Source organism: Leptodactylus fuscus, chromosome 1 (genome assembly GCF_031893055.1).
Source record: "Leptodactylus fuscus isolate aLepFus1 chromosome 1, aLepFus1.hap2, whole genome shotgun sequence".
NCBI lineage: Eukaryota > Metazoa > Chordata > Amphibia > Anura > Leptodactylidae > Leptodactylus > Leptodactylus fuscus.
Genome location: NC_134265.1, coordinates 191125278 through 191149708, shown reverse-complemented (window position 1 = coordinate 191149708; position 24431 = coordinate 191125278). Strand labels below are relative to the sequence as shown.

General features: G+C 41.1%; 1 protein-coding gene across 1 annotated transcript in view; it reads left to right on the top strand.

The window, feature by feature from the left end:
* LOC142212506 (uncharacterized) overlaps nucleotides 1-24431 on the top strand; it is a 34075-nt gene that overhangs the window by 2511 nt on the left and 7133 nt on the right. The window contains exons 2-3 of the mRNA XM_075280469.1: nucleotides 2138-2204; nucleotides 8689-9272. Coding sequence (XP_075136570.1) covers nucleotides 2138-2204; nucleotides 8689-9272 — 651 coding nt within the window. The remainder of the gene's footprint in view (nucleotides 1-2137; nucleotides 2205-8688; nucleotides 9273-24431) is intronic.

Sequence of the window (24431 nt, the reverse complement as noted above, 5' to 3'; positions counted from 1 at the left end):
CACTTCTTTAAGTTCCTCTGGCCAACAATATTAATGAATTGTATTGTTAATATAACTACGGTAAGTGGTTCTTGTGCTTTATAGAAACAGTGCTTCAAGAAGCTTCCATAGTCTCCCCATATAACATATCATACCAGGGACTGCATATGGTACAAATAATGGTACTTTATTCTCCCTGTACAGTTCAATAATTATTGATTATATTCATACAATTACATAACAATATAAATGTAGCACCTGCACAGACATACCACTTCTTACTGACCATTGGAGCTCCTGTGAGGAAACCATTTGGCATGTTCACTACATAATTATCACCCCATTCAATATATCTGAACTAATAATATGATGTGCATATTGAATATTTCTCATGCGCAAGTCCTAACTCCTAATAGACTGATGGTCACGCATTTATGGCATTCTGTGGAAGATTCTCATTGTAAGATTTCAATAACTTCAATGTTGAGTGACTATCCATGTATGTTCAGTTCTATATTCCAGAGTAGACATGGACAACAGACATTTCTGACTTATCTGTTTGACATATCATGTAAGTCGATTTTTGACCTTATTATCAAAAAAGTGGACAGAAACAAAAACACCAATCCTAATTATATGTAGCTTTTTATTTACATAGATTGTTGATCAGCCACTAAAGCTTGATATTATAACCCTAGACATAGTGCTAAATGTACTATAGCCACAGAACAGTGTATCATACCCATATATACACATCCTTATGCAATATATAATATAATTCCCCCACAAAGCCCCACTATCAATGGTGAAGGAGCAAGTGGTAACCTGCAGTCATTACTTAATAGGTGTCATCTTTACTTTCCAAATGCAATGAGCACTTCCCCCTGCTCTGTAGTAACAGGTGCCCCAGGGAGTGAGTGGTACTCATCTCCGGGCACCAAGTACTGGCATCACACTAGGCCCCAGGGTAAAGAGGAAATGGGGAACGTAGTAGTGAGTACCAAACTCAGCTTATCACTCGCCCCCTTAGAGGCCTTTCAGTACTATCAGTACTGATAAAAGCACTCATTGCAATTGTAAAGTAAGGATGGCATCCATGGGCATTTATCCTTGATGAGGAGGGGCATGACATGTACTACAGGTTTAGAACCACTGCCTAGACCTTCCCTTTTTCTTCCTCAGTTCCCCTATTTTGGTTATGCTTACTTATTCAGTTAAATGACAAAATCAGAATGATCCAGAAAAAAGGGGCATCATTGTGGGATTTGATACTACATATCGGACTATTACTTTCCATCCATCAATGCTTGGTCAGAGATATTTTATATTGTATTCTGGACTTTACAAATATCTGTATTCACCATGTACATATAGTAGGTGCTGAACATGAACTCACCCTACCAACAAAGGTGGAGACCTCACATACGATTTTTTTTATTTTACTAAAAAAGACTCAGAATTTTTACATTACAGAATATTAGGAAAATGTTTCACATGCTTTTACTTATGCATTATTTTCAAATGTTGTGAAACATGACTAGTAGGTCTGAAACATGTAAACCAGTGTTCTCGAGAGGTGCACTGTATGGATTCTATATGATTGTGCTAATATGCTTATAGCCATAGATTGTAATGGTTTACTAATAAAATAATGGACTTTCAACTGAATGCTAGGTCTCTGCTGTGTTTGGATATGAAAAAAAGTTAATACAACAGTTATTTAGTTTTAGCTGGGCGTAAGTACTTATCATATTCTTATCATCTGCTATATTGTCACTATAATAGAATCTAATGTTTAGAAGATCCATTTTTACTATCCAAATCCTCTGATTCTACACCAAATAAGCAGAACCTTAGATTCTCACATATCTTCTCCTCCTATTCTCTAAGTATGCATGTTTTCAGGATTGTTCAGACAACATCTCTATCATATGGAGCAGTCAAATACAGGTCTTGGGAGACTTCCTGCTGTTTTGAAAAGCCTATATGTTGTAATATAGATCATGCGGATGACAGAATGTAAAACACATCTCATTATTTCCTAATGTACAAGCAGAGCTACCAATTTAACAAATGTTATTAGCTTTTTTCTTTATTAGAAAATACTTAAATTAAATAATGCTTATCCATATATTTTAACTGCTTGATTTCTTTTTAGCCGCCATCTCAAGAAGTCTGTAGAAACTACCAAGTTGCTCTGGACAAGCTTAACACAACCTATATAAGTAAGTAATTGGTTCAGATTAAACAGACCTTTTTGATACCTGCAAATTTTATATACACTAAAACCTCTCAAAATTGCATTGAAAAGTGATCTTCTAATGGGTAGTTTACTGAAACAAGATGGGCAGAAGGTATAATATATGGAGGAAGTGAAATCCATTTCCTGAGAATAATGAACATCCCTTTACTTTGTTAACCCAAACTTTAGATAATACAGTTATTTATTTCATAATCTGCCTTTACATCATTTGAAGCGCTCTTTTGCTAATCCAGAGCACCAAATCAATAAAGGTGTTGTCCAAGATTAGATAATTCAATCATAAAGGGGATTGACACCCGGCATTTCCACCAATAAAATGACTAAAGGGATATTAAAATCTTTGTGTGGGAGAGGTAGTAAGTTGTGAAAGGTGCACAAAGGTAGTTGGTGATAGAAGCTGATGGTGAGATGAATGTAGGGATTTCACAGTATAGGAAATTGGAAAGCCATGAAGTGATCTAGGAATTGATAGGGCAGGTCAGGATATGGAAAATTACAGCTACTAACAGGTAGAAAGGGCAGAAAAGTTATAGTGTGATAGTTCTAGGAAGTAGAGATGAGCGAGTAGTTTTCAATCGAGTAGGTATTCGATCGAATACTACGGTATTTGAAATACTCGTACTCGATCGAATACTACTCGCTATTCGCAGTAAAGATTCGATTCAGAACCAGCGTTGATTAGCCGAATGCTAATCAAGTATGAAGTATGAAGTATATAACATTCGGCTAATCAACGCTAGTTCTGCAGCAGGCTCGTCTTTGCTAGTCGAGAGAGCTGGCAGCTTGCGGTTATGCGGGAACTGACTTTTTCTCATAGGAATGCATTGACCAGCATTGATTGGCTGAATGCTATACAGTGTACAGCCTTCGGCCAATCAACGCTGGTTCTGCCAGAGGCTCGTCTGTGACGAGGTGGAGTCTAAGATCGGACCACAGCAGTCTTCATTGTGGTACGATCATAGACTGCTGGTTCTGCAGGACGAGTAAGGACCGGTTCACATTAGCTCTTGCCTCCTGTCCAGAAGGAGTCCACGAAGAAGTCCACAGGAGGACCCCCCCCCCCCCCCCCGAATGGAATATCAATGCAACTGCAAGCGCTGGACAGTTAAGCACACGGACCCCATAGCATATAATCGGCTCTGTGTGCTTGCCGCGCACTGCCCGCACGAATGATTCATGCGGGCAGTGCGTGGCAAGCACATGGAGCACTCAACTCCTCAACACTCCTCAACACTCCTCAACTGTACTTCGCTCCTCCTAAACACTCTCCTCCTGCTACTTGTGGACTTGGTGACTCTCCTTTAGTCGAATAGTGGTTTCCCCTGAAACAAGCATTTTTTCCCATAGACTATAATGGGATTCGATATTCGATCGAGTAGTCGAATATTGAGGCTCTACTTGAAACGAATATCAAATATTTCACTACTTGCTCATCTTTATTAGGAAGTTCTTATGTTTCTCCCTTCTCCTCAATCCACTTCTGGCTTTGGCTCAAAATAATGCAGCAAAATCTGCAACAAAAAGAGAATGTGATTTAACAGAAAACATGTAGTTAACTCTTTGGTATGGGGTAGGGGAAGTGTTGCCTATATGGGGTAAATAGGTGCTCTTTTTGTCTTCTTATGCTGATCTAAAGAAAATTTTAATTTACAAGGCTAAAGTATTGAGAGCATATAGATAAAGGAGGGAGGATTTGATGAATTTAATTATATCATTTTACTTTCCATAGATTTTATCAATTTTTCACAATTTCTATTTAATATATTGTATTAATATGCAAATTAAAAAATCAGGACTGCTAGTGTACTGCACAAATTCAGCTTTAATCCCTTGCCACTATTAGCTGTGAATGGTGACTGTGCTTTAACCCCTTCCCGCCGATGGCACTTTTTGACTTCCTGACCAAGCTCGATTTTTCAAAACTGACATGTGTCACTTTATGTGGCAATAACTTTGGAACGCTTTAACTTACCAAAGTGATTTTAAGATTGTTTTTTTGTAACACATTGTACTTCATGTTAGTGGTAAATTTTGGTTGATATGTTTTGTGTTTAATTATGAAAAAATTGGAAATTTGGTGGAAATTTTGAAAAATATGCATTTTATAAAGTTTGAAATGATGTGCATTACATACAGATAGTCAGACCGCCAAAATTATATCATAAATCTCATGTCCCAGATCTCTGCTTTATGTCGGCATCAAACTTTAGTCACCCTTTTAATTTTTACGGACATTATAAGATTTACAAGTGAAACAACAATATTCAAAATTTTCAAGAAATTTCCAAAACCCATTTTTTAAAGGGCCTAATCCAGTTATGAAGGCGTTTTGAAAGACCCTTGTATTAAATCCCCCCACAAATCACCCCATTTTCAAAACTGCACCCCTTAAATAAGCCAAAACAACATATACCTAGTAATTTAACCCTATAAGTGCTTAACAGGAATTAATACAAAATGGAGGTGAAATTTTCAAATTTGATTTTATTTTACTAATATTTTCGTTTAGCCCTAGAATTTGCACATTCACAAGGGGTTAAAGGAGAAAACGCATCTCACAATTTGTTAGGCAAGTTCTCCTGACTACCATAGTACCCCACTTGTGGGTGTAAACAAATATATGGACGCACAGCGAGACGCAGGAGGGAAGGCGCGCCAAAGAGCTTTTAGAGGGCAGATCTGGCTGTGATCAGTTTCAGGAACCATGACGCATTTACAAAGCCCTTGAGGTGTCAAAACAGTGGAAACGTCTAGAAAGTGACCCCATTTTGAAAACTGCACCCCTCAAAGAATTTATCAAGTGATGTAGTAGCATTAGTAACCCCAAAGTGAATGTGTAAGCTGTGCGGAGTAAATTGGGTACACCAAATCCCATTCTATTTTCCCACCAGCTCCTATGACGCGGACGGGGAAGAGGGGCATTCTGGGGGATCAGCGCTGGTGTATTATCTCTCATAACCTCTACATATGGGGGGTCCCCTGAAAACGCTCATACAGCGTATACATTTCCTTCCAGTCGCAGCCACTTATGTCCTAATGATTTGATGACTTTTAGGGTTTTTGTCTTCACATTGTACAAGGTAGATTTTTATTTTTATTTTCTGGCAATGTGGCCATATGAGGGCTTGTTGTTTGTGGTATTAGATGTACTTCTCAATGCCACCATTTTGGGGCCTGTAACTTATTGACTACATTTTATTAACTCTTTCTGGGTGGGATGTAAAAGGAAACATCAATTTTGGCATTGCTTTTTAGCATTTTTTTTTTCCCGTGCAGCGTACAGCATAAGTAACATGTTACCTTTATTCTGCGGGTCGGTACGGTTACGGCGATACCTCATTTACAGTCCTATGAAAAAGTTTGGGCACCCCTATTAATCTTAATCATTTTTTGTTCTAAATATTTTGGTGTTTGCAACAGCCATTTCAGTTTGATATATCTAATAACTGATGGACACAGTAATATTTCAGGATTGAAATGAGGTTTATTGTACTAACAGAAAATGTGCAATATGCATTAAACCAAAATTTGACCGGTGGAAAAGTATGGGCACCCTTATCATTTTATTGATTTGAATTCCCCTAACTACTTTTTACTGACTTACTGAAGCACAAAATTGGTTTTGTAACCTCAGTGAGCTTTGAACTTCATAGCCAGATGTATCCAATCATAAGAAAAGGTATTTAAGGTGGCCAATTGCAAGTTGATCTCCTATTTGAATCTCCTCTGAAGAGTGGCATCATGGGCTACTCAAAACAACTCTCAAATGATCTGAAAACAAAGATTGTTCAACATAGTTGTTCAGGGGAAGGATACAAAAAGTTGTCTCAGAGATTTAACCTGTCAGTTTCCACTGTGAGGAACATAGTAAGGAAATGGAAGACCACAGGGACAGTTCTTGTTAAGCCCAGAAGTGGCAGGCCAAGAAAAATATCAGAAAGGCAGAGAAGAAGAATGGTGAGAACAGTCAAGGACAATCCACAGACCACCTCCAAAGAGCTGCAGCATCATCTTGCTGCAGATGGTGTCAATGTGCATCGGTCAACTATACAGCGCACTTTGCACAAATAGAAGCTGTATGGGAGAGTGATGAGAAGGAAGCCGTTTCTGCACAGACGCCACAAATAGAGTTGCCTGAAGTATGAAAAAGCACATTTGGACAAGGCAGCTTCATTTTGGAAACAAAAATTGAGTTGTTTGGTTATAAAAAAAGGCGTTATGCATGGCGTCCAAAAAGAAACAGCATTCCAAGAAAAACACATGCTACCCACTGTAAAATTTGGTGGAGGTTCCATCATGCTTTGGGGCTGTGTGGCCAATGCCGGCATCGGGAATCTTGTTAAAGTTGAGAGTCGCATGGATTCCACTCAGTATCAGCAGATTCTTGAGAATAATGTTCAAGAATCAGTGACGAAGGGGATGGATATTTCAGCAAGACAATGATCCAAAACACCGCTCCAAATCCTCAGGCATTCATGCAGAGGAACAAGTACAATGTTCTGGAATGGCCATCCCAGTCCCCAGACCTGAATATCATTGAACATCTGTGGGATGATTTGAAGCGGGCTGTCCATGCTCGGCGACCATCTAACTTAACTGAACTTGAATTGTTTGTCCAAAATACCTTTATCCAGGATCCAGGAACTGATTAAAAGCTACAGGAAGCGACTAGAGGCTGTTATCTTTGCAAAACTGAAAATGGCTGTTGCAAATACCAAAATATTTAGAACTAAAAATGATTAAGATTAATAGGGGTGCCCAAACTTTTTCATAGGACTGTATATGATTTTTTAATGCGTTGCTATTTGTGCAGAATAGAATTCAATTCAGGGAAAAAAATCTATTGTTTTTGCATCGCCATCTTCTGAAAGGCATAACGTTTTTATTTTTCGCTAGACAGAGCTGGTTGAGGGCTTATTTTTTGTGGGAAGACCTTTTCTTTTTATTGGTACCATTTTGGTTTTCATCTGACCATTTGATTACTTTTTATTGAACATTATGTAAGGGAAAGGTTGTGAATAATCATTATTTTGTGCGGTTTTCTACGTTTTTTTTTACAACGTTCGCCGTTCGGGTTAAATAATGTTTTAATTGTATTGTTCAGGTTATTACGGACGCGGTGATACCAAATATGTAATGTTTTTTTCTATTTTTCTTTATTTTACATAATAAAACATTTTATATGGGGAAAAAGGGATTTTTGGGTCTTTATTTATTTCTATTTTATTTTAAACTTATTTAAACTTTTTTATTTTTACTTTTTTCAAACTTTTTTTTTCTGTCCCCATGGGGGATTGAAGCAGTGATCGGCTGATCACCGCTTCACTACATATACACTGCAATACACGTGTTACACGTGTATTGCATTGTATAGGATGCTGTCAGCCTGTGTAGACGCACAGGCTGACAGCTTCATTTACGGCAGGATCAACCAGGTGCGAGGACGGGGTAAGTGAAGGGGCAGACCCGGGGTCACTGATCAGACCCCGGGCTGCCCCCTACGAACACCGGCACCCCCTGAAACCGGCGCGGGGGGTGCCGATCGGCACCATATTACAATGTAACCCCGGAGGTGCCGGTGGTCATGTTGATCACCGGCATCTCAGGGGTTAACACCCGCGATCGGACCCGGTTCCGACCGCGGGTGTTACGGGGCATTGTCAGCTGTGTATTACGGCTGACACCCGCTGTGCATGGTGCGCACACAGTTTCTGTGTGCGCACCATGCATCCGCCGTAATAGTACTGCGGTTTGCGGGAAGCCCTTCCCTGCAGCGCCGTACTATTACGGCGAATGTCGGGAAGGGGTTAAGGACTTGGCATTCATGTTATCACTATTTATTCACCCCTGTGATCACAAGTGATTGACCAGTGCCAGATCTGCCATGAGACAACTGTCCGACCAGTCGGGGCCAGTAAAGGGGCAGTATAGTCTAGGGGTCAGTAAAAGGAGTGTTAATATTGTGTGTGGGTCAATAAAAGAGGTAATACACTGTGGGAGACAGTAAAAGAGGTGTTATACTTTAAGGGGGTCAGTAAAAGCAATAATATACTGTGGGGTCCAGTAAAGGGGCCGTTAGACTGTGTGTGGCCAACTAAGGGAATTTTGATCTGCAAATATGAGGATGTGGCCTACAATTTTAATCATGGGGTCCCCATTACACCAAATCTGGGTGGTTGGGTATTTTGTTTTGGGGTGGCCCAAGTTTGCCTCAGGCAGCAGAGAGGTTAGGGAAACCCATGATACAGACATTTATTCTAAGGGCTTACTTTTGTACGGTAAGTTCCTATGTATCCTTTACTAAAAAAATAGAATACAGCATAGGAAGCTGGGGGGACACCAATGGCCAGATAATGATTACTACAGCAATACTGATATAATAATTATTTATTTATTTATTTATTGCAGTAATATCTGTTTTGTGCTCTTGTCATTTTTGTGGGCAGTTGAAACACTTCAATTAAGGTATGAAATATCAATGCTTCAGAGGAATTACGAAAGGTTGAAAGAGAACTGCGACCAGGCAAATAACTCTATAGCCAAGAGAGTCAATGAGCTCGCTTCTAAGAAGGAAATGTATCAGAACACCAAGGAAGATTTGGAAAAACAAGTTGGCGAGTTAAAAACTCTTTGCACTAGTATCAATAACAAATTTGCCCAGGAGCTAGAAAACATGAGAATTCGCTTTGAGGGCATTATCAACAAAAATGAACCCTTCTATCACTCAAAATGCTGGACCATTAGTGGTGACATTAAAACCAATATAGACCAAACAATAAACAGGATGAAACTTGACGTGAACATGGTCAGTTATGAGAACACCCAACTGAAGACAGAAAATGCTCAAGTATCCGAAAATTTTCATAAATGCACTAAAGAAAAGACAACTATTGCTTCAGAAAAGAATAATCTTTCCAAGGAGAAAGCAGTACTGGAAAAAGAGTTGTCTGAAAAGAAGGAAGAACTTAACAAATCTTATTCAAAATATATGAAAAAGGAACAAGACCTAGAGAATTGTCGTAAGATTCAGGTAAGTGTCTCCATGTGCACACATTTTCATATGCTATCATATGTGTCTATTGCAATAGCGCTATAGCAAATCATGTTCTTAGAATAATTCTTGGTTTATACATGTGTCTGAGTAAGTAACTCTTAGATAATGAAGCACCTACATTTTGCAATGTATAATTGGGCTAAGTGTGTACCCAGCATCCACAAATGGTCCATGTAAGGACTTTCATCAGCAACTTAAAACACTAGCAAAGCACAGAGCTGAATAAAGTGCATATTTCAGCAGAAATGCAATAACAGTAATTGCCCCCCTGTTTTCCATTAGCTTGATATAGAGAACCCCTGTATGTCGCTCTAACAATCCACCTGTAAAGTTCATTAGCTTTACATGTGTGAAATTAGACTTAGACTTGGTAGACACTGCTAAACTAAGTGTTCATGCAGACACACGATATTAGTGTTAATCATGAACACCATGCCATCTTTGTTCTTGTGATGTCTGTGGTTAATTCATTTAGCTCCATCCTTCTCTTTACAAAGTATTTCTATATTTATTAATATCTTAATAATAAATGTTAATGTCTGGATCTATGAAAAAAGGACAACACATAGATGCCATCTGTTTTTTATGGACCTATAGACTTACACTGTTGTGGTGCATCAGGAATGTATTCACTTCCGAAACCAAAAAGGGACAGGCATGTTTTATTTGACATAGGAGCAAGAATGAAAGGAACTGATCTGTATTCCATGAAAAATAAAATGGCATTGACACATCTACCCATTCTAAAAATGTACTTTTACCTGCTTCTGTGGTCTCTCACAAGTGCAAAATGATACATTCCAGTTGAGAGTCTAGAGTTATTACACCTCCCCCTAGCAAAGAAGAATTTATGCTTGGTGGCAAAACCCTTGTAGGGTCGCACAGCAATCAGATGGTTTTTGTAGTTGATGATGAGGTTTGTGCACATGTGAGGAATAATTTTGGTCCACTCCTCTTTGCAGATCATCTCTAAATCATTAAAATTTTGAGGCTGTCGGTTGGCAACTCGGAGCTTCAGCTCCCTCCAAAAGTTTTCTATGGGATTAACCCCTTAGAGACACAGCCCAAAAATGCGTTAAGGACCAAGCCTCTTTTTTCAAAACTGACATGTGTCACTTTAACCCCTTCCCGCCGATGGCACTTTTTGACTTCCTGACCAAGCTTGATTTTTCAAAACTGACATGTGTCACTTTATGTGGCAATAACTTCAGAATGCTTTAACTTACCAAAGTGATTTTGAGATTGTTTTTTCGTAACACATTATACTTCATGTTAGTGGTAAATTTTGGTTGATATGTTTTGTGTTTAATTATGAAAAAATAGGAAATTTGGTGGAAATTTTGAAAAATATGCATTTTATAAAGTTTGAAATGATGTGCATTGCATACAGATAGTCAGACCGCCAAAATTATATCATAAATCTCATGTCCCAGATCTCTGCTTTATGTCGGCATCGAACTTTAGTCACCCTTTTATTTTTTACGGACATAATAAGGTTTACAAGTGAAACAACAATATTCAAAATTTTCAAGAAATTTCCAAAACCCATTTTTTAAGGGACTAATCTAGTTATGAAGGGGTTTTGAAAGACCCTTGTATTAAAACCCCCCATAAATCACCCCATTTTCAAAACTGCACCCTTTAAATAAGCCAAAACAACATATACCAAGTAATTTAACCCTATAAGTGCTAAACAGGAATTAATACAAAATGGAAGTGAAATTTTCAAATTTGATTTTATTTTGCTAATATTTTCGTTTAGCCCTAGAATTTGCACATTCTCAAGGGGTTAAAGGAGAAAATGCATCCCACGATTTGTTATGCAAGTTCTCCTGACCACCATAGTACCCCACTTGTGGGGTTAAACTAATATATGGACGCACAGTGAGACGCAGAAGGGAAGGCGCGCCAAGGAGCTTTTAGAGGGCAGATCTGGCTCTGATCAGTTTCAGGAACCATGTCGCATTTACAAAGCCCTTGAGGTGTCAAAACAGTGGAAACCTATAGAAAGTGACCCCATTTTGAAAACCGCACCCCTCAAAGAATTTATCAAGTGATGTAGTGAGCATTAGTAACCCAGAAGTGAATATGTAAGCTGTGCGGAGTAAATTGGGCACACCAAATCCCATTCTATTTTCCCACTAGCTCCTATGACACGGACGGGGAAGAGGGGCATTCTGGGGGATCAGCGCTGGTGTATTATCTCTCATAAGCTCTAAATATGGGGTGTCCCGTGAAAACACTCGCACAGCTTATACATTTCCTTTTAGTCGCAACCACTTATGTCCTAATGATTTGGCGACTTTTGGGGTTTTTGTCTTCACATTGTACAAGCTAAATTTTTATTTTTATTTTCTGGCAATGTGGCCATATGAGGGCTTGGTGTTTGCGGTATTAGATGTGCTTTTCAATGTCACCATTTTGGGGCCTGTAACTTATTGACTACATTTTATTAACTCTTTCTGGGTGGGATGTAAAAGGAAACATCAATTCTGGCATTGCTTTTTAGCATTTATTATTTTTCCCAAAAACATAAGTTTTGAGATTGTTTTCTCATAACACATTATACTTCAAGTTAGTGGTAAACACTAATCAATATTTTTGTATTTATTTATAAAAAGAATATGACATTTGATGGAAATTTGGAAAAAATTGCAATTTTCAAAATGTGAAATTCTCTGCTTTTCAGACAGATAGTCATACCACTCAAATACATGAATACATATTATCTACCGTATCTTTGTTTTATATTGGCCTCATCTTTTGATTGTCTTGTAATTTATTTTGAATGTTACAAAGCTTACAAGTGTAACAGTGATTTTCCAGAAAATTCCTCCAAATAATTTTTTAGGAACCACTACAGTTCTAAAAGGAATTATAAAGGCCTATATAATAGAAACCCACAAAAATCAAACCATTTTCAAAATTGCATCCCTCAAATAATTCAAAACAGCATTTGGGATTTTTGTTAACCCTTTAAGCATTTCATAAGAAAAAAAAATAATATGGAGGTGAAATTTAGACATTTTATTTCTTTAACTAATACATTCATTTAGACCTAAAATTAACACATTCACAAAGGGTTAAAGGAGAAAATTAATCTGGCAGTTTATCGTGCAATTTCTCCCAGGCACAGAAATACCCCACATGTGGGTGTAAACTGATGTCTGGGAACACAGCAGCGCATGGAAGGGAAGGAGCGACACTGGGCGTTTGAACAGCAGATTTTTCTGAAATAGTTTTCAGGTACCATGTCTCATTTGCAGAGACCCTAGCAGGGCCGCACCTCTAATGAGGCGAGGTGAAGCGACGGCTTCAGGTGGCACTTTGGAGGGGGCAGCAGCCAGGGCAATTTGATTTTTTTTTTCTAAACTAGAGCAGGAGAGGGCTGCCCCGAAAACAAACCGAGCAGCCCTCTGCGTGCTAGTTTAAACCTCTGCGGCTCTCCTGACCGGTCTCTGCAGTCACAGCCGTCTTCTCTGCCTTCTGATGAGAGGCTCCAGTTCTGTTACCTCTCTGCTTCTCCTGTTCCATACTCAGGACTAGCTCAACAGCAGATAAATCATTGGTACATGCAGGGGCTGCAGATCGCTGCTTGTTGCTTGTAAAAGTTTCCTGCTCTGAGCAGCTTCCTGTGCCGCCCCTCCCCCTCAGCATCGGAGTGTGAGGGGAGACATCCTCTGCGATTAGCTGCTTTACCACTGCCAGACAGAGCTGCAGATGAGCCTTCTTCCATGTCCTGGGCACCCAGCAAGTCACCCAAATGTGAGTATATATTCTTGTGTAAAATATGTATAGATGTTTATATTTGTGTACATTATGTGTTTTATATACTCTGTGTGTGTGTGTGTGTGTGTGTGTATGTGTGTGTGTATATGTTGTATATGAATGTATTTATGTGTGTGAATGGATGTGTATATGTGTAAGTATATACAGCATATCAATGTCTGTCTATCTATCTACCTATCGCCTATCTATCTATCTATCTCCTATCTATCTATCTATCTATCTATCTATCTATCTCATCTATCATCTATCTATCTATCTATCTATTATCTATCTATCTATCTATCTATCTATCTATCTATCTATCTATCTCCTATCTATCTGTCTATCTATCTATCTATCTATCTATCTATCTATCCATCCATCTATCTATCTATCTCCTATCTATCTATCTATCTATCTATCTATCTATCTATCTCCTATCTATCTATCTATCTATCTATCTATCCATCCATCTATCTATCTATCTCCTATCTATCTATCTCCTATCTATCTATCTATCTATCTATCTATCTCCTATCTATCTATCTATCTCCTATCTATCTATCTATCTATCTATCTATCCATCTATCTATCTATCTATCTATCTATCTCCTATCTATCTATCTCCTATCTATCTATCTATCTATCTATCCATCTATCCATCTCCTATCTATCTATCTATCTATCTATCTATCTCATATCTATCTATCTATCTATCTCCTATCTATCTATCTATCTATCTATCTATCTATCCATCTATCTATCTATCTATCTATCTATCTCCTATCTATCTATCTATCTATCTATCCATCTATCTCCTATCTATCTATCTATCTATCTATCTATCTATCTATCTCTATCTGTGTTTGCTTCCATACATGTCTACCATTATACGTACTATTATATAATGTGATGCTTAGGCCTGATTCCCATCTGCGTTTAGGTTTCCGTTCGTGGAGTCTGCTTGGGGACCCCCCAAACAGAAACCTATACGCATTAAAAAGCAGCAACCTTCAGGAAACCCACAGGCCCCATAGTTAATACTGGGGTCCATGTGGTTTCCACACAAATGTGGAGAGAAAAGTGCTGTTTACAGGAGCCACAAAGGGAAGTGACGGGAAATGTGGGAAGACGTCCTCCTGTAAGTATTACTGCACAACATACTACTGCATTGTATTCACGGTATAGTGAGCATTTTGATACTGCAGCTGTTTCACAGATTTTACTAACATTGGGATGTGTAAATGAAAAATGACTAAGATGTCACTTTACCCCAAAGTTTTCATTTTCACAAGGGGTTAAAGGAGAAAAAAAAAACACAGTTTGTTGAACAATTTTTCCTAAAACTAAACTATACCCTATATGTGGTCATAATCTGCTGTATGGGTACATGGTGGGGCTCAGAATGCAAAGAGCGCTATTTGGCTTTTGGAGGGTGTATTTTGCTGGAAATTTTTCAGGTCCCATGTCGCATCTGCTGAGCCCCTAGAATACCAATACAGTGGAAACTCCTTAAAAGTGACCCCATTTTGGAAACTACACCTCTCATAAAATTTATCTAGGGGTAGAGTGAGCATTTTGACCTCACAGCTGTTTCACAGATTTAATTAAAATTGGGACGTAAAAATGAAAAATAACTTTTTTTACAATAAATCGTCCATTTAGCGCCATATTTTAAATTTTTGCTAGTAGTTAAAGAATTAAAAGCCCACCACAGTTTGTTACACAATTTCTCCTGAACAGGGCAATACCCCATTTGTGGTCATAATCTTCTAATTGGGAACATGGCAGGGCTCAGAATGGGAAGAGCGCTATTTGGCTTTTGGAGAGCAGATGTTGCTGGAATAGTTTTTAGGTGCCATGTCTCATTTGCTGAGCCCTTAAAGTATCAATACAATGGAAACCCCTCAAAAGTGACCCCATTTTAGAAACTACACCCATCAAGGAATGTATCAAGGGGTATTATCATTTTAAGACTAAAAATGCTTCCCAAAAATTAATGTACAAAATGAAAATTTTAATTTTTAAAGAAATATGTCATTTCGGTGCCCAATATGTTGCACCCACTTTGTGTTGTCAGAGACCTGCACTCCTAAAACTATTAAGTGGGCCATCCCAAGGGGCAAGAAATTATTTATGTATGTGTAAACTAATGCTTGGGCACACAGCAAGGCTCAGAAGGGAAAGAGCACTGCACCTTTTAGCTTTTGGGGTACAGATTTAGAGGGACTTTCTGGGCGCCATGTTGTTTGTGCAGAGCCCTGGAGGTGCAGTAAACTGGAATTCCCCAAGAAGTGACCCCATTTTGTAGGGGGCAAAGTGTCAAGGCATCCAAAAACCAAACTGTTAAGTCTGTGTTCCAAAAACCAAATATCCCTTCTTCCCTTCTGTGTCTGGCTGTGCCCTAATATCAGTTTATACCCACATATGACATTACATACGTTATCCTGGGTACACCAGTGTCATACATGTGCCCTAATATCAGTTTCTAGCCACATATGACATTACATACGTTATCCCGGGCACACCAGTGTCATACATGTGGCATAAACTGCAGTTTGGGCACACAGCAGGGCGCTGAAAGGAAGGAGCGCTATGCAGCTTTTGGAGCACAGATTCAGATGTTTAGTATGTGGACGCCATGTCATGTTTGTAGAGCCTGTAAGGTACCAGAAAAGTGGATTCCCCAAAGGAGGGACCTCATTTTGAAAACTGCACCCCTCAAAGAATTTCTCAGGGGGTGTACTGAGTATTAGTATCCCAGACGTGAATGCACAGCAGATTGTGAAGAGGGAATATGGAAGCTGTGCGGAGGACATTGCAAACACCAAATTCCCTACTATGTCCCAGTAGCTCCTATAATTGGGAGAGTCACTTTGGGGGTCACTTTAGGTGTCTTTTCCCTCAGAAGCTCTAACACTGGGGTGTCCATTGATATACGCTCACACAGCTTATATATTAAACAGCCAGTTGTGTTCTAATAATTTGGCGATTTTGGGGTTTTGTCTTCACATTGCTAGATGCTATACAGTCCTATGAAAAAGTTTGGGCACCCCTATTAATCTTAATCATTTTTAGTTCTAAATATTTTGGTGTTTGCAACAGCCATTTCAGTTTGATATATCTAATAACTGATGGACACAGTAATATTTCAGGATTGAAATGAGGTTTATTGTACTAACAGAAAATGTGCAATATGCATTAAACCAAAATTTGACCGGTGCAAAAATATGGGCACCTCAACAGAAAAGTGACATTAATATTTAGTACATCCTCCTTTTGCAAAGATAACAGCCTCTAGTCGCTTCCTGTAGCTTTTAATCAGTTCCTGGATCCTGGATGAAGGTATTTTGGACCATTTCTTTCTACAAAACAATTCAAGTTCAGTTAAGTTTGATGGTCGCCGAACATGGACAGCCCGCTCTCAAATGATCTGAAAACAAAGATTGTTCAACATAGTTGTTCAGGGGAAGGATACAAAACGTTGTCTCAGAGATTTAACCTGTCAGTTTCCACTGTGAGGAACATAGTAAGGAAATGGAAGACCACAGGGACAGTTCTTGTTAAGCCCAGAAGTGGCAGGCCAAGAAAAATATCAGAAAGGCAGAGAAGAAGAATGGTGAGAACAGTCAAGGACAATCCACAGACCACCTCCAAAGAGCTGCAGCATCATCTTGCTGCAGATGGTGTCACTGTGCAGCGCACTTTGCACAAATAGAAGCTGTATGGGAGAGTGATGAGAAAGAAGCCGTTTCTGCACGTACGCCACAAATAGAGTTGCCTGAGGTATGAAAAAGCACATTTGGACAAGGCAGCTTCATTTTGGAAACAAAAATTGAGTTGTTTGGTTATAAAAAAAAGGCGTTATGCATGGCGTCCAAAAAGAAACAGCATTCCAAGAAAAACACATGCTACCCACTGTAAAATTTGGTGGAGGTTCCATCATGCTTTGGGGCTGTGTGGCCAATGCCGGCATCGGGAATCTTGTTAAAGTTGAGAGTCGCATGGATTCCACTCAGTATCAGCAGATTCTTGAGAATAATGTTCAAGAATCAGTGACGAAGTTGAAGTTACGCCGGGGATGGATATTTCAGCAAGACAATGATCCAAAACACCGCTCCAAATCCTCAGGCATTCATGCAGAGGAACAATTACAATGTTCTGGAATGGCCATCCCAGTCCCCAGACCTGAATATCATTGAACATCTGTGGGATGATTTGAAGCGGGCTGTCCATGCTCGGCGACCATCTAACTTGACTGAACTTGAATTGTTTGTCCAAAATACCTTTATCCAGGATCCAGGAACTGATTAAAAGCTACAGGAAGCGACTAGAGGCTGTTATCTTTGCAAAAGGAGGATCTACTAAATATTAATGTCACTTTTCTGTTGAGGTGCCCATACTTTTGCACCGGTCAAATTTTGGTTTAATGCATATTGCACATTTTCTGTTAGTACAATAAACCTCATTTCAATCCTGAAATATTACTGTGTCCATCAGTTATTAGATATATCAAACTGAAATGGCTGTTGCAAATACCAAAATATTTAGAACTAAAAATGATTAAGATTAATAGGGGTGCCCAAACTTTTTCATAGGACTGTATTTTCTTTATTTTCTGGTGATGTGGCTATATACGGGCTTATTGTTTGCGGGATGAGATGCATTTTGTAATGACACCATTTTTGGGTGCCTACATTTTATTAACTCTTTTTTGCTGGATTGAAAAAAGAAAAATCAATTCTGGTATTGCGTTTTAACTTTTAAATTTTTCACCATTCAGCATACAATATAAGTAACATGTGACCTTTATTCTACGGGTCAGTACGATTATGGCGATACCTCATTTATATTATTTTTTTATGCAATGCTATTTCTGCAGAACAAAAACACATTTGAGGACATAAATTGGTGTTTTTTGCATCACCACCTTCTGAGAGGCATAACATTTTTATTTTTAGTTGACAGTGTTGGTTGAGGGCTTATTTTTTATGGGACAATCTGTGCTATTTATTGGTATTGTTGTGGGGTAAATATGACTTTTTGATAATTTTTATAGCATATTTTTTAAGGTGAGATGGCAAAAAATCACTACTTCCAGCGGGTTTTTTTCCATACTTTTTTTTCCGACGTTCACCATGTACATTAAATATTATTTCAGGTTTTTTTTACAGGTTGTTACGGACACGGCGATACCAAATATGCATTGTTTTTATTACTTTTTAGTGTTTTTTTATATAATTCATTTTCTATAGAAAAAAAAGGGATTTTTAGGGCTTTATAACTTTTTTTTTTTTTTCATACACTTTTTTTTTCACTTCTTTTTAAATTTGTCATGTGTCCCTTTAGGACACTTGAATCAGGTGATGCTTTGATGAAAGCATCAACTTATTCTCTATTATAGATTACAAGACACGAGACTGCTTGTGTCAAACAGATACTGGGGGCACCAGTAAGCTTGGGTCACTGGCCAGACCCCAGGCTGCATCTTACTGATACTGGCACCCCCCAATGTCGCCGCAAGGGGTGCCAAGGGGCAGCATCCAAGGGGTTAAAACGTCCGGTGGGAGCTCAGCACCGATTGGTTGTTATCGAGGTGGTTGTTTGCTGTTAGTAACAGCTAACACCCTCTCCCATTCCCCGTCAAGGGGGTCTCTGAAGATCGGCCGTATTTTTACAATTGGCCATTCTTCAGAGACCAGGGCTGCTGGTTGTAATTTTACAGCCGGCAGTCCTCAATCAGTTAAGGTCTGGAGACTGGCTAGGCCACTCAATGATCTTAATGTGCTTCTTTTTGTGCTTTCTTTTTGGCTTTATGTTTTGGGTCATTGTCCTGCTGGAAGACCCAGCCACGACCCATTTTTAATGAATTAAGGAGGTTGTCACTCAGGATTACATGGAGTACATGGCTCCATCCATTCTCCCATTGATGCGGTGAAGTAGTCCTGTGCCCTTAGAAGAGAAACACCCCCAAAACATAATGATTCCACCTCCATGCTTGATAGTGGGGACAATGTTCTATGGGTCATAGGCAGCATTTCTCTTCTCCTCCTCCAACACAATTGCTCAATATATGGTCTTTAATGGAGAAACACCTTTAGGGGTTCCACATATACAGTATATCATATATATAAATTTTTGAGTTGAGTTAATGCCAAAGAGTTAAATTTTTGTCTCATCTGACCAATCTGGATGACTCTGATAGTGATTGGGAGAAGGCGCTGTGGTCAAATGAGACAGAAATTGAGCTCTTTAGCATTAACTCAATTCAACAATTTACTGTATATTAGTATATATATAAAAAAAATGTGAAGCCACTAAAGGTGTTTCTCCATCAAAGACCATATATTGAGCAATCCCCCAGGTACTCCCCACTGGTCAGCGTAGTTAGGATTCAATTCATACCTATTGTCTCGACCCCCCCCCCCCCCACACACTCAGGAGTACAATAGAGATGAGCGAACAGTGTTCTATCGAACTCATGTTCGATCGGATATTAGGCTGTTCGGCATGTTCGAATCGAATCGAACACCGCGTGGTAAAGTGCGCCATTACTCGATTCCCCTCCCACCTTCCCTGGCGCCTTTTTTGCTCCAATAACAGCGCAGGGTAGGTGGGACAGGAACTACGACACCGGTGACGTTGAAAAAAGTAGGCAAAACCCATTGGCTGCCGAAAACATGTGACCTCTAATTTAAAAGAACAGCGCCGCCCAGGTTCGCGTCATTCTGAGCTTGCAATTCACCGAGGACGGAGGTTTCCGTCCATTTAGCTAGGGCTTAGATTCTGGGTAGGCAGGGACAGGCTAGGATAGGAAGGAGAAGACAACCAACAGCTCTTATAAGAGCTAAATTCCAGGGAGAAGCTTGTCAGTGTAACGTGGCACTGACGGGCTCAATCGCCGCAACCCAGCTTTCCCAGGATCCTGAATGGAATACACTGTCAGTGTATTCCCGTATACCCGATATATACCCCGATACCCGTTCCAACGGTGTGCCCCCCCACCTTCACCCCAGAAATACCCTGCAAGTCCCCTAGCAATAGAATTGGGGCTATATACACCCACAATTTTTACTACTGGTATACAGTGCCATTGTCTGACTGGGAATTCAAAGAATATATTGGGAATACAAATACCCTCATTTCTTGCTACTGCCATATAGTGCCAGTGTCTGACTGGGAATTCAAAGAATATATTGGGGTTACGTGCACCCACAATTTTTACTACTGGTATACAGTGCCATTGTCTGACTGGGAATTCAAAGAATATATTGGGAATACAAATACCCTCATTTCTTGCTACTGCCATATAGTGCCAGTGTCTGACTGGGAATTCAAAGAATATATTGGGGTTACGTGCACCCACAATTTTTACTACTGGTATACAGTGCCATTGTCTGACTGGGAATTCAAAGAATATATTGGGAATACAAATACCCTCATTTCTTGCTACTGCCATATAGTGCCAGTGTCTGACTGGGAATTCAAAGAATATATTGGGGTTACGTGCACCCACAATTTTTACTACTGGTATACAGTGCCATTGTCTGACTGGGAATTCAAAGAATATATTGGGAATACAAATACCCTCATTTCTTGCTACTGCCATATAGTGCCAGTGTCTGACTGGGAATTCAAAGAATATATTGGGGTTACGTGCACCCACAATTTTTACTACTGGTATACAGTGCCATTGTCTGACTGGGAATTCAAAGAATATATTGGGAATACAAATACCCTCATTTCTTGCTACTGCCATATAGTGCCAGTGTCTGACTGGGAATTCAAAGAATATATTGGGGTTACGTGCACCCACAATTTTTACTACTGGTATACAGTGCCATTGTCTGACTGGGAATTCAAAGAATATATTGGGAATACAAATACCCTCATTTCTTGCTACTGCCATATAGTGCCAGTGTCTGACTGGGAATTCAAAGAATATATTGGGGTTACGTGCACCCACAATTTTTACTACTGGTATACAGTGCCATTGTCTGACTGGGAATTCAAAGAATATATTGGGAATACAAATACCCTCATTTCTTGCTACTGCCATATAGTGCCAGTGTCTGACTGGGAATTCAAAGAATATATTGGGGTTACGTGCACCCACAATTTTTACTACTGGTATACAGTGCCATTGTCTGACTGGGAATTCAAAGAATATATTGGGAATACAAATACCCTCATTTCTTGCTACTGCCATATAGTGCCAGTGTCTGACTGGGAATTCAAAGAATATATTGGGAATACAAATACCCTCATTTCTTGCTACTGCCATATAGTGCCAGTGTCTGACTGGGAATTCAAAGAATATATTGGGGTTACGTGCACCCACAATTTTTACTACTGGTATACAGTGCCATTGTCTGACTGGGAATTCAAAGAATATATTGGGAATACAAATACCCTCATTTCTTGCTACTGCCATATAGTGCCAGTGTCTGACTGGGAATTCAAAGAATATATTGGGGTTACGTGCACCCACAATTTTTACTACTGGTATACAGTGCCATTGTCTGACTGGGAATTCAAAGAATATATTGGGGTTACGTGCACCCACAATTTTTACTACTGGTATACAGTGCCAATTTCTAACTAGGAATTCAAAATGCGCAAGGCTCCCGGAAAGGGACGTGGACGAGGCCGTGGGCGAGGTCGGGGGAATGGTTCTGGGGAGCAAGGTAGCAGTGAAGCCACAGGGCGTCCCGTGCCTACTCCTGTGGGGCAGCAAGCATTGCGCCACTCCACAGTGCCAGGGTTGCTTGCCACATTAACTAAACTGCAGGGTACAAACCTTAGTAGGCCCGAGAACCAGGAACAGGTCTTGCAATGGCTGTCAGAGAACGCTTACAGCACATTGTCCAGCAGCCAGTCAGACTCTGCCTCCTCTCCTCCTATTACCCAACAGTCTTGTCTTCCTTCCTCCCAAAATTCCGAAGCTTTACAGAACAATAACCCAAACTGTCCCTGCTCCCCAGAGCTGTTCTCCGCTCCTTTCATTGTCCCTCAACCTGCCTCTCCACGTCACGATTCCACGAACCTAACAGAGGAGCATCTGTGTCCAGATGCTCAAACACTAGAGTCTCCTCCATCTCCGTTCGATTTGGTGGTGGATGACCAGCAACCCACCCTCATCGACGATGATGTGACGCAGTTGCCGTCAGGGCATCCAGTTGACCGGCGCATTGTGCGGGAGGAGGAGATGAGACAGGAGTTGGAAGAGGAAGTGGTGGATGATGAGGACACTGACCCGACCTGGACAGGGGGGATGTCAAGCGGGGAAAGTAGTGTGGATGTTGAGGCAGGTGCAGCACCAAAAAGGGTAGCTAGAGGCAGAGGCAGAGGTCAGCAGCTTAGGCGAAGCCAGGCCACACCCGGAATCTCCCAAGATGTTCCAGTTCGTACCCAGCCCCGAAAAACTCCCACCTCGAGGGCACGTTTCTCGAAGGTGTGGAGTTTTTTCAAGGAATGCGCCGAGGACAGATATAGTGTTGTCTGCACAATTTGCCTCTCGAAATTGATTAGGGGCTCTGAGAAGAGCAACCTGTCCACCACTTCAATGCGCCGTCATTTGGAATCCAAGCACTGGAATCAGTGGCAGGCAGCAACGGCAGGACAAAGGCCGCCTGCCGTTCACGCCACTGCCACTGCCTCTGCCACTGCCTCTGCCACTGCCACTGCTGACTGTGCTGGCGATGCACTCCAGAGGACGAGCCAGGACACCACTTCATCTGCCTCCGCCACTTTGTTGACTTCTACCTCATCCTCCCCTGGTCCTGTCTTATCTCCTTCTCCTGCACCATCAAAGGCACCATCAGGCGTTTCTTTACAACAACCCACCATCTCTCAGACATTGGAGCGGCGGCAGAAATACACTGCTAACCACCCACACGCGCAAGCCTTGAACGCCAACATCGCTAAACTGCTGGCCCAGGAGATGTTGGCGTTCCGGCTTGTTGAAACTCCCGCCTTCCTGGACCTGATGGCAACTGCGGCACCTCGCTATGCCGTCCCTAGCCGTCACTACTTCTCCCCGTGTGCCGTCCCCGCCTTGCACCAGCACGTGTCACTCAACATCAGGCGGGCCCTTAGTTCCGCGCTTTGCACAAAGGTCCACTTGACCACCGACGCGTGGACAAGTGCATGCGGACAGGGACGCTACATTTCACTGACGGCACACTGGGTGAATGTAGTTGAGGCTGGGACTGCTTCCCAAACTGGCCCGGTGTACCTCGTCTCCCCGCCTAACATTCCTGGCAGGGACACGAGAAGAACACCCCCCTCCTCCTCCTCCTCTACCGCCTCCTCCTCCGCCACCGCCTCCTCCTCCGCCACCGCCTCCTCCTCCGCTGTTAGATTGACCCCAGCTACGAGTTGGAAACGTTGCAGCACTGGCGTTGGTAGACGTCAGCAGGCTGTGCTGAAGCTGATCAGCTTGGGGGACAGACAGCACACTGCCTCCGAGGTGAGGGATGCCCTCCTCGATGAGACGGCAATATGGTTTGAGCCGCTGCACCTGGGCCCAGGCATGGTCGTTTGTGATAACGGCCGGAACCTGGTAGCAGCTCTGGAGCTTGCCGGACTCCAACATGTTCCATGCCTGGCCCACGTCTTCAACCTAGTGGTGCAACGTTTCCTAAAGAGCTACCCCAATGTTCCAGAGCTACTGGTGAAAGTGCGGCGCATGTGCGCCCACTTTCGCAAGTCGACAGTAGCCGCTGCTAGCTTAAAATCTCTCCAGCAACGCCTGCATGTGCCACAACACCGGCTTTTGTGCGACGTCCCCACACGCTGGAACTCAACGTTTCAGATGTTGAATAGAGTGGTTGAGCAGCAGAGACCTTTGATGGAATACCAGCTACAAAACCCTAGGGTGCCACAAAGTCAGCTGCCTCAGTTTCACATCCATGAGTGGCCATGGATGAGAGACCTTTGTGACATCCTACGGGTCTTTGAGGAGTCCACAAGGAGGGTGAGCTCTGAGGATGCGATGGTGAGCCTTACAATCCCGCTCTTGTGTGTTCTGAGAGAATCCCTGATTGACATCAGGGATAACTCAGATCACACAGAGGAGTTAGGGATAGCATCCGATCCGTCACAGCTGGAGAGTAGGTCCACACATCTGTCCGCTTCACTGTGTTTAATGGAGGAGGAGGAGGAGGAGGAGGAGGAAGAAGAGTTGTCCGATGATGTGATGGTGATACAGGAGGCTTCCGGGCAACTTCGAATCGTCCCATTGTTGCAGCGCGGATGGGTAGACATGGAGGATGAGGAGGAAATGGAGATTGAACTTTCCGGTGGGGCCAGAGGAGTCATGCCAACTAACACTGTGGCAGACATGGCTGAGTTCATGTTGGGGTG